The sequence below is a fragment of the Microtus ochrogaster genome, chromosome 10 (assembly GCF_000317375.1).
Source record: "Microtus ochrogaster isolate Prairie Vole_2 chromosome 10, MicOch1.0, whole genome shotgun sequence".
NCBI classification, from domain to species: Eukaryota; Metazoa; Chordata; class Mammalia; order Rodentia; family Cricetidae; genus Microtus; species Microtus ochrogaster.
In genome coordinates, this window is record NC_022016.1 from 61,863,062 (window position 1) to 61,875,126 (window position 12,065).

The following is a 12,065-nucleotide window of genomic DNA, read 5'->3' on the forward strand; positions in this document are numbered from 1 at the left end:
TCTCTGTGGTTTTGGAGCCTGTCCTGGCACTAGCTCTTGTAGACTAGGCTGGTCTCGAACTCACAGAGATCCTCCTGCCTCTGCCTCCCAAGTGCTGGGATTAAAGGTGTGCGCCACCACCGCCCGGCTGGAGCTAGCTCTTGTAGACCAGGCTGGCCTCGAACTCACAGAGATCCACCTGCGTCTGCCTCCTGAGGGCTGGGATTAAAGGCGTACGCCACTACCGCCCGGCAGATTTATGTCTGTTAAAAAAAATAAAAGTTATTTCTGTGTGTATGCACACGGGCACGAGAATATAATGGAATTGGTTCTCTCCTAACATGTGGGCCCTAGGGAATCAACCTCAGGTTATCAGTTTTGACAGCATGTACTCTTGCCTGCCAAGCCATCTTACTGGCCCTGTCTAGATCTAGATGTAAAGAACCAGTCTGGATCGTGTACTTACTGTAAGGTCAACTGTTTGGAGACTTATCTGCAAAGTCCCTTTTGTTATTACATGAACACTAACATATTTACACATCTCCCTTAAGAGGGAGAGATTGTGTGAAGTTGAATGCTAACCAAGAGGGGTTGTTTTCTTATTTTTTTTTTTATGAGTTAAAATTAGTTTATGATTATGAGTGTTCTGCACTGTATGTGCACCACATGTATGTCTGGTGCCTGCAAAGGCCAAAACTGGGTGTTGGAACCCCTGGATTTGGCATTTACAGATGGGACTAAAACGCAGGTCTTCTGGAAGAGCAGCAAGTGCTCTTAACCATTGAACCATCTCTCCAGCCCTGTCTAGGTTTTTGTGAGTTTTTTTTTTTTTTCTTTTTTAAAAAAGACAAGATCTTGCTATGTAACCCAGGTTATCCTCAAACTCAAAGCCATCTTGCTGTTTTGGCTTTCCTAATACAGAAATTTTATGTATGAGTCACCAATGACAGCTACTAAGGGTTATTTTTTAATTCTACACAGTTTTAGAAATACGGAGTAAAGGATAAGCTACTAGATATTAGAGAAGGTAGGGTTTTTTGGTTTTTTTGTTTGGGGGGCCCTTGAGGAATTTCAGTGCACCTCTAGTTTTTTAACTCTCTTGGATATGGGTATGGACTATCCTTGCCTAGCCTTTACACGATATCCACCTGAAGGACAGAAGAGATATGAAGAGGAAGGAGGAACTAAGCATAGGCTCTCTTTATTGAGATTCTTAACTCAAGTCTATTGACGAGAGCTATACAGAAATTTTTCTTTCTTTGTATAGCAATGTAATCTAGGTAGTCAGGCCAGATTGTTTTATAGACTCCATATAGAAAACACACATAGCTTCCATATTAGTCCCATCTTAGACTGTATGACCTAACTATTCCAATCCTGACATGATGTATCCATTTTAGAGAGCAGGAAAGAAGGGGGAGAGGGCAGACTACACCATGACACGCCTTTATAACCAAGGCATGCGCACATGCATGTGGCCACATACAGCTGCAAGAGAGGCTAGGGCATATTTCATTGTCATAGGTGACTTTGTAACTACTTAAAACTCAAGTGTTGCACCTGTCTATAATCCCAGTACTTGCAAAACAAAATAGAAGAATCACAAGTTCAAGTTCAAAATGGACTACTGTAGTAAATTCGACTCAACTGACCAAGGACTTGGATTATAGCTTTGTGGTGACTGGCCTAGGATTTGCAAGGCTCTGTGGTCACCGTGCTTGTATTAATAATATGGCCCAAGCTTGTTTTCTGACTACCACATGATTACTATGGCAAACATGTTCGCTTTCATAGCCCAAAACAAAACCAAAAACATGAGAACATATTGTAAAGTAAGGCGTGAAACTGTTAAAACCCCAGATTATGAGAGAGATGGCTTGACCAGCCAGTGACATTGAACAACTGAATCTCTTGAACTTTTTTTTTTTATTTTGAAATGAGGATTATATATACAGGAAATTTCATCTAGAATAAATAAATAGGCTGTGTTGAGACTCTGCACATTCATACAATTATTTCTTTATATTCACAATATTTTTAAGCTTTTAAAATTTTTTATGTGTATGAGTGTTTTGCCTTCATGTCTGTCTGTGTTGTACTATCTTCATGCTTGGTGCCCGTGGAGTTCAGAAAGTGTTGTCAGATCCCCTAGAACTGGAGTTATAGGTGGTTATGAGATGCCATGTATGTGCTGGGAACCAAACCCAGGTCTTGAAGGTCAGCCTGGCTGTCAAACATGGAGTCATTTCTCCAGCTTCATGTTCCCAGTATTAGAATCGTGTCCAACACAGAATAATTACATAGCAATTGTTTCCCAAACTTTCAAACGCTCATCGTATGTTGTAGCAGTCAGTTTATGTTCTCTTTATTTCATTTATGTAATAGCCTTGAGGAAAATTGAATACTGCCCAGTATTATTAGCATTTTACCAATAAAGAAATTGAGGCGTGGAGGAATTGAGAACTTATATCAAAGTCTGACTCTAATCTCCGCTGTTGGCCACTGTGTGTTAAACTGCTTTGCCACACATGCAGTCCTCCTTGCTCGTGCTGTGTCACCTTCTATGCCAGCCTCTGAATAGAAGACAGGTAGACAGTAGTCTTTGCTTTTTGTGACCATGTCTTTTTTGTGCATTTTAACTACTTTCTTAAGAGTTGTTTTGTCTCGTATTCTATGGGATATTGGGATTTGATTACACCTTTGACTGAAATGTACAAAAAAGTTCTTTAGGAGATATTGGAGAAGGATTTAGTGTTGGGACTCTGAAAAACCAAGTACTTTTCATACAAAGAGTTCCTTGAATTGAACATTATAATCACTTAATCACCTGTCTCTCTCCTGCCCACCCTACCCCCCACCCCCGTTTTCTCACACTGTTTTTGTTTGGTTGCTTGAATCTTCCTGTCTCCATGTTTCAGTGCTAGGATTGCAGGTGTCTGCTAAATACCGAGGTTTAGACTATCCGTTTTACCCAGCATACCACCATTCTTTTTTAATCGGTTACTGAGCTCATTTTCTCCATAAGCCTTTAAACTCATCTGCATTTATTGTTTATATATTTGACTCATGGGTAATTTCATGAAGGGTAAGAATTACTTCAGTATACAGTACCATCAGCACAGTGCCTGGTGGCATACCACACACCAAGACCATGTCCCAAAACAGCTGGAACATTATACCATGCTGTGTACTGTAAATATACTTTTGCATAATTACAGCATGTAGTTCAGTCCTTTGCATGTTGCCACAAAAAGGATCTAAGTATGACTTGGCTCTCTGTGTGGTGGTACATGCCTATGATCCCAACATTTGGGAAAAGGTAGTTTAAGGCCTGTGTGAAACCATGTCTATTTGCATGAAAAGAGGGGGGGAAGGTTTAAGGGTTTTTTGTTGTTATTGGGTTTTTTGTTTTGTTTGTTTTCCGAGTCAGGGTTTCTCTGTAGTTTTTGGTGCCTGTCCTGGAACTAGCTCTTGTAGACCAGGCTGGCTTTGAACTCACAGAGATCCGCCTGCCTCTACCTCCCAAGGGCTGGGATTAAAGGCGTACACCACCACCGGTCGGCCTTTTTTTTTAAAAAAAAAAAAAAAAAGATTTATTTAATGTGCATTTGTATTTTGCCTGTGTGTGTGTGTGTATGTATGTGTGTGTGTGTGTATGTATGTGTATATATACACATACATACACACACACACACTCTGTGCAAGGGTGACAGGTCCCCGGGAACTGGAGTTACAGACAATTGTGAGCTGTCATGTGGGTGCTTGGAATTGAACCCTGGTCCTTTCAAAGGACAGTCAGTACTCTTAACCATTGAGCCATTTCCCCAGTCACTCCTAAGTTGAAGTTTAAGAACCCAAAAGGAATAGGGCAGTAGTGGTGCACACCTTCAATCCTAGTACTTCTGGGGAGGGGGCAGAGGAAGGCGGATCTCTGAGTTTGAGGCTAGCCTGGTCTACATAGAGAAACCCTGCCTCAAAAAATTTTAAAAGAAAAAAAAAAAAGAACCCAAATGGAATAGTTAGTACTATGTTTTTAGTTGTTGGTTGAGTGGTTAAAAAAATTTTTTAAATGTGGTTCATTTATATAATGGAACACTACACAGCAGAAAAGAATAACGACAGCTTGAATTTTACAGGCAAATGGATGAGGCTAGAAAACATTATTTTGAGTGAGGTAACCCAGACACAGACAATTATCACATGTTCTCACTCATAGGTGGTTTTTAAACATAAAACAAAGAAAACCAGCCTATAAATCACAGTCCCAGAGAACCTAGACAACAATGAGGACATTAAGAGAGACATACATAGATCTAATATACATGGGAAATAGAAAAAGACATTATCTCCTAAGTAAATTGGGAGCATGGAGACCTTGGGAGAAGGTTTAAAGGGGAGGGGAGAGGCAAGGAGGAGAGCAGAGAAAAATGTAGAGCACAATAAAACAAAATAAAAAAAATTTAAGAGTAGATTCTTGTTTGGCATTTTAACATGTTCTGTAGCTTATGGAACAAAATGTTCTTTTTTCTTGTATGTGTGTGCATATATTTCCTCTTCAATATACATCTTAGAATGATGAATACTGGCCTCTGAATTCCCTTACACAATAAACAGAAAAACATACTGAATAATATAGTTGCAATACTATAACTTATACTATATCTTATTTATATTATTTATATTTATAGCTCTGTAGATTGACACACACACACACCCTTGGTGGCCATTGCCATTATCTACTGGGCTATCTCACTAGCCCTGTTTATTTTTGAAACATGCTTTTACTAATATAGTTCAGGCCAGCCTCCAGCTCTGCTTAGTCCTAACTGGTCACTAATAATCCTCTTGTCTTGACCTCCCAAATGCTGGGATTATAGACATGTTCCATGAACTCCAAAGGTTTTGAGAAATTGAAATGTCTTTGCAACAGAAGTTAATGTAATTTTTTGTGTACAAGATTGACGTTGACTTTCCTCTTTTCCTTGTAGGCACAAGATGCTGGTATTGGGGTGTCAATTTTGCTATGTGTCAGAGCTCTTCAGCTCAGATCAAGTGAAGATGAGGAGATGAAAGCTTCAGTCTGTAAAACAATCTCCTGTCTTTTACCAGAAGATTTGGAAGTTAGGCGAGCCTGTCAGCTTACAGAATTCTTAATTGAACCCAGTTTGGATGGATTCAATATGCTGGAAGAACTGTATTTGCAGCCAGATCAAAAATTCGATGAAGAAAATGCACCAGTTCCAAACTCCCTCCGCTGTGAGCTCTTACTAGCCTTAAAAGCCCACTGGCCCTTCGATCCTGAATTTTGGGACTGGAAAACTTTGAAACGACACTGCCACCAACTCTTGGGACAAGAAGCCTCTGATTCTGATGATGACTTAAGTGGCTATGAAATGTCTATTAATGACACAGATGTCCTAGAGTCGTTTCTCAGTGACTATGATGAAGGTAAAGAAGATAAACATTATAGGAGAAATCTGGCAGATCAGAATAAGGAGAAAAGAGATAAGAAGCCCATCGGTTCCTCTGAGAGGTACCAGAGGTGGCTGCAGTACAAGTTCTTCTGTTTGTTGTGTAAGCGGGAATGCATAGAGGCCAGGATTCTTCATCATTCCAAGATGCACATGGAAGATGGAATATACACCTGTCCAGTTTGTATTAAAAAATTTAAGAGGAAAGAACTCTTTGTCCCTCATGTGATGGAGCATGTTAAAATGCCACCAAGCAGAAGAGAGCGCTCTAGAAAGAAGTTACTGTTGAAAGGCTCTCAAAGGGGTGTTTATCCCAAGAGTCCCACCAGAAGTCTGGAGCAAAATCAGTCACTGAGTGAACAAGCCAAAGGAGAATCTCATGAGTATGTCACATTTAGTAAGTTAGAAGACTGCCGCCTGCAAGACAGAGACCTGTACCCATGTCCCGGTACAGATTGTTCCCGTGTGTTCAAACAGTTTAAATACTTAAGTGTGCATCTTAAAGCTGAACACCAAAATAATGACGAAAATGCCAAGCACTACTTGGATATGAAAAACAGAAGAGAGAAGTGTACTTATTGCCGGAGGCATTTCATGTCTGCTTTTCACCTGCGAGAGCATGAGCAGGTGCACTGTGGTCCTCAACCTTATATGTGTGTTTCTATAGATTGCTATGCAAGGTTTGGATCAGTGAATGAACTCCTTAACCACAAACAAAAGCATGATGATCTTCGTTACAAATGTGAATTGAATGGCTGTAACATTGTATTCAGTGACTTGGGCCAGCTTTACCACCACGAAGCACAACATTTTAGGGATGCATCCTACACGTGCAATGTTCTTGGCTGTAAAAAGTTCTATTATTCCAAAATTGAATACCAGGACCACCTCTCAATGCATAATGTTGAAAGTCCAGGTGAAGAATTAAAGAAATCAGTGAAACTTGAGGAACCTGCAGCAGGTGGAAAGCAAGATTCTGTAGACCAGCCTCATCTACTTGACCAAATTGATAAGTCCCATTCTCCTGAAGACCTTCTTTTCTGTGCAGGATCAGCTAGTGCTCACATAGACACCTCAGAAAACCTGAAGGACAACAGTGACAGCAATTGTAGTGATCAGTTAAGTCACAGCTCTTCCACTTCAATAAATGAGGAATTAATTGACACACTAGATCAATCAGAAACCATGCAGGACCTATTACTATCTCATGAGAAAGTCTTTGTGCCCTCCACTTTAAAAGAGAAGTGCTCTAATGTGGCCATTTGTTTTGATGGAACTAAATTCACCTGTGGCTTTGACGGCTGTGGATCTTCCTACAAAAACGCAAGGGGGATTCAGAAACACTTGCGGAAGGTGCACCCCTACCACTGCAAGTCCAGAAAGGTAAAGGCAAAAGACCTCTATACCTGCTTAAGTGACAAACATAATGAAGCTGACAAGTTGGATGCAGAACCTAAACCCAGCTCTGATACAAACAGTGACTCCCCGGATGAAGGTCTAGATCACAGCATCCATGCTAAATGCAAGCGAGACCATCGAGGTTATTCCCCTGAACCTTCCATTTGTGCTTCTAAAAGGCCGTGTACAGAGGATACCATGTTGGAACTTCTGTTACGTTTGAAACATTTAAGCTTGAAGAACTCGATAGCACATGGCTCTTTCCCAGGGTCACTGCAGGGGTGCCCATCTAGTGGTGCTAAGTCTCTTCAGTCAGTCCCATCTTCCATTGCAGACCTTAACCTTCAGAATGAGGATGAAAATATGCCGAGTCAGTACCTTGCGCAGTTGGCAGCTAAGCCTTTCTTCTGTGAGCTTCAAGGATGCAAATACGAATTTGTGACCAGAGAGGCTTTACTAATGCATTATCTTAAAAAGCATAATTATTCTAAAGAGAAGGTCCTTCAGTTATCCATGTTTCAGCACCGGTATTCTCCATTCCGATGTCATATCTGCGAAAGGTCATTTACGAGAAAAACACACCTTAGGATTCATTATAAAAACAAACATCAAATTGGCAGTGACAGGGCAACTCACAGACTGTTAGACAGTGAGAAATGTGATCATGAAGGGCCATGCTCAGTAGATAGATTGAAAGGTGACTGCTCTGCAGAACTCGGTCCCAACAGTAACTCAGAGACTCCATGCCATTCCAAAAAAGATGAGTGCAGCTCGGAAACAGACTTGGAGTCCTCTTGTGAGGAATCAGAAAGTAAGGTATCTGGTATTTCATCACCAATTGGCAGCCACAGAGAAGAGGGAGAGGGGAGAGAGGGGAGAGGAAGCAGGCGGACTGTTGCTAAAGGAAATCTGTGCTATATATTGAATAAGTACCACAAACCATTCCATTGTATCCACAAAACTTGCAACTCTTCATTTACCAATCTAAAAGGCCTGATTCGCCACTATAGAACTGTGCATCAGTACAACAAAGAGCAGTTATGCTTAGAGAAGGACAAAGCAAGAACCAAAAGGGAACTTGTAAAATGTAAAAAGTTGTTTGCTTGTAAATATAAGGACTGTAACAAGCGCTTCCTGTGCTCCAAGGCCCTGGCTAAGCACTGCAGTGACTCTCATAACCTAGACCACATTGAAGAGTCTAAAGCGCTTTCTGAGACCGAGTCTGCAGCAAGGTTTTCTTGTAACCAGCCTCAGTGCCCTGCTGTTTTTTATTCATTCAGTAAGTTGAAGCACCACCTATTAGAACAGCATAATATTGAAGGAGAGATCCATTCGGATTATGAAATCCATTGTACTCTTAATGGCTGTGGCCAGATTTTCAGCCATCGAAGTAATTACTTCCAGCACGTCTACTACCGACATAAGGACAGTTATGACAGCCTGTTCAGCAGCCAGAAAGTAGCGAATGAGCGGCTCCTAAGGAGTGAAAAGGTGTGTCAAACACCTGAGGAGCAGGGGCAGACACAGGGACAGGCACAAGGACAGGGACAGGAGCAGCAGACTGCCAAAAGGCCATTGAATACTAAAGCTAAAAAATGTGGTGGCTTACTCAAAGATAAGAAAGCCCCGATTAGCTTTAAAACAAGAGCAGAAGCTATCCATATGTGTGTTGAGCATTCTGAGCACACACAGTACCCATGCATGGTCCAGGGATGCTTGTCTGTGGTGAAGCTGGAGAGCAGCATCGTGAGGCATTACAAACGTACCCATCAGATGAATAGTGCCTATTTAGAGCAGCAGCTGGAGAACCTTGTGGTCTGTGTGAAGTATGGGACCAAAATTAAGGAGGAGCCCCCTTCTGAAGTAGAGCCCTGTGTAAAGAAAGAGGAAAATGCTAGCTGTGAGTTGGTGCACACAGAGCACCGTTCCCCAGGTGACAGCAGCGTGCCCCTCCAGAACACTGATTCCACTTGTCCAGCTGAACAGGATGGTGGTCAGAAAGGGTGTACAGAAAGAAACCTGGCTCTTGACACGGACGCTCTGCTCTACAGGGGATCTTTGAAATGCAAGCATACTTCAGAACCCACTTTGGAACAGTGTGAGACAGTTCAGTCTCCTCCCTGTAAAATAGAAAGCCCTATCCATAGTCCCTGTGAAACAGAAAGTGGTCCTTACTTCACAGACTTCCAGCTGCCTTTATCAAGGATCAAAGAGGAACCTGGACAACATAGTTCAGGGCAAGAAAACACTGTCAAGAATGCAACCCAGGTCCCAAAAGAAAATATTAGGAAGCATTCTCAGCCCAGGTCATTTGATCTGAAGACTTACAAACCCATGGGATTTGAATCTTCCTTTCTGAAGTTTATTCAGGAAAGTGAGGAGAAAGACGACGATTTTGATGACTGGGAGCCTTCAGAGCACTTGCCGTTGAATAACTCCTCTCAGCCCGCTAATGACTTGACAGGGAATGTCGTGGCGAATGCCGCAGTGAATGACAGCGACCCTCCAGTTGACATACCTCATTCTTCCAGTGAGCCTCCAGTTGCGGAGAACCTGACTGCAATTGCACCATTAGTAGTCGCTGAAGCAGCGGCGGTCCCTTCCTTGGAAAACCTGAGGGTGGTACTGGACAAAGCATTAACAGACTGTGGAGAGCTTGCCTTAAAGCAGCTTCATTATCTCCGCCCCGTGGTTGTCCTTGAAAGATCTAAGTTCTCCACACCGATTTTAGACTTGTTTCCAACTAAGAAGACAGATGAGCTTTGTGTAGGAAGTTCCTAAATCACTGTTTTGTTTTTGAAGCAACTAGCTCCAGCACTGCAACGTGGGGACACTTGCCAGCGTGAACAAAGGCTGGGAACCAGCCACACTTGCTTAGGGTAGAATAGGCTGTATTTACATGAATGTACAGTATCTATGTCCGCAGTATTGGCAGCGTCCAGTAGCTCTCCAGCTGGTTTTTTGATTGGGATTTTTGTTTGTTTGTTTATTAAAAAAAATGGAACTGTTCTCTTGTTTGGTGCTAATTAATACATCAAAATATACTGGGGCTTCCTTTTTTCCAATTATGTGTGCATGATTGTATATGGAACATATATTAAGGTCCCAGGGTGGGAGGGCTAGGGAAATGGTAGGAAGTTCTTACTTGACTTGAATGTGCACCCAAGGGTGCTTTGTGTAATATATTGTACACTACAGCATCTTATATTTTTTGAGTTGAGTTTCAATAAATTACAATTTTTCACCCACTTCTTGTTTACTCATAATGAGTTTTCATGCCCCATGCAAACCACAGTTGCACCCATGTTTTCTGGGGTGTGTCTCACATTTTACTCCAGTGATTTTCTGCTAAATAACCATTCAGATCATGATTTTTTTTTGGATGACCCTTGTCTTAACGTTTTTATAGAAAGCAAATTCTGAGATTTGAGTTATTTGCCTTAATAGTCAAGATAGCTCCCAGACAAGAAAGGACAGAGGTTGGCTGTGTAGACAGCCAGGGTAAACATAAAGGATGTAGCAGACTCAAGGCAGATTCCCAGCAGACTACAAATGATGTCATGCTGGTTTAAGAGGGGCGGGGCAGGAACTTAGGAAGCCGGGAACTAAGGAGTTGTGCTTTATACGTAGCCGAGAGCCTCAGAAGGATGGTGAGCAAAGCGGCACATTCACATGTATAGATGTATTATGGAATGGCATATGAGTATGAGAGTGGATAAAGGAGGTAATTAAATAATAGGAACTCGGCAGTTAAGAGTGCTTACTGGTCTTGCTGGACCTGGGTTTGGTTCCCAGGATCTCGCACATTTTCCTGGCTTCTGCTGTCAGCAGACATATATGTAGTGCTCATACATATGTGGAGGCAGAACACAAAAATAAGTCTTTGAATAGTTGAGGGTAACTTGATGATGGTCTGTGCCGACGGTTGCAGTGTAGGGAATAGATGAAGTCAAAGTTCATAAAGAGGGGCCAAGGAGATGGCTCGGTGGTTAAAGGGACTTGCCGGGTCTAACAACTGAGTTTGATTCCTGTGACTCCCTGGTGAAACAGCCAACTCCTGCAAGTTGTCCTGCAAGTTGTCCTGACTGACCACAGTGGCATATGCACATAAGTAATTTTTAATCCTTTTTAAGGTAGGTAATGACACAGGCCTATCGAGAATTAGAACAAGAAAAGCATTCCGGGGGGAACATAAAAGGGAGTGGGTGTTTGGGAAGAAGCCAGGTTCAGGGTGAGTCTGGTTTTGTATGTTTGCAGTGACTGGGACTTCTAGGTCTGGCAGCAAAACGATACAGGGTTTGATTTGGTTTGTGGGGTGTTTTGCAATAATATATGTTCTGCATCTTCAAACTAGATCTTCCTGCCTGGTCCCTCCTGAGTGATAGAATTCATTTAGTGTACCAGCTTTTGGTTTTTTGATGCACTATCTCCAGCGTGGCTTCCAAGTCAACCCACTAAGTTGAATAATAGCCTTGAGCTGTCATCCCCCTGCCTCTACTTCCTGAGTGCTGATGACTGACTTGTTCTATTTCTAGTTTACAGTCCTGTTCCCTGTCTCCTTGACAAACACTACGAATTGTATTACATTTCCAACTGTGTGTGGTCTAAGCTGTCCTCAAACAATCCTCCTGCCTTGGCCTTCCTAAAACTAATTACAAGTTCCCATTATGCCCAGTTCAGTACTAAATTTTTTTTTTGTTGTTTTTTGAGACAGGGTTTCTCTGTTCAGTACTAAATTCTTAACAATACATTAGTATCACTGTCCCGAAGCCATTTTCAGCCACTCTCGTTAGCTAGCACTGAAATGGCATGGTTTTTTTTTTAATTTTTATTTTTTATTGAAAAGACTGAAATGGCATAGTTATATCCTCTTGTCTTCCGTGGGGTTACTGTTCAACATCATCCCATTCTGAAACCAACTATTTGGACAGCTCATCATTTACTTACTCGTGTGTATTGTATAAAATAATGGGGCTTGTTTTATTTTTTTTGAAACAAGACTTTGTTATTGAGCCCAGGTTGCCTCAGATTTGATTGACATCCTCCAACCTTAGTCTCACAAGCACCATAATTACTGTCATGTACCACCTTGAAATTTGAATTGAATTTGAAATTTATGCCCTGACAATCCTGAAGTATGCCTGGGCAGCCTGTATATGGCAGTTCTGTTAAGCTTGTCCATATTGGGTTTCTTTTTTTTTTTTTTTTTTTTTTTTT

General features: G+C 41.6%; 1 protein-coding gene across 1 annotated transcript in view; it reads left to right on the forward strand.

Moving 5' to 3' along the window:
- Rlf (rearranged L-myc fusion) overlaps window positions 1-9,835 on the forward strand; it is a 73,856-nt gene extending 64,021 nt beyond the window's left edge. Inside the window, exon 8 of the mRNA XM_005353309.2 lies at window positions 4,968-9,835. Coding sequence (XP_005353366.1) covers window positions 4,968-9,629 — 4,662 coding nt within the window. The 3' untranslated portion in view covers window positions 9,630-9,835. The remainder of the gene's footprint in view (window positions 1-4,967) is intronic.
- Window positions 9,836-12,065: the final 2,230 nt, after the last annotated feature.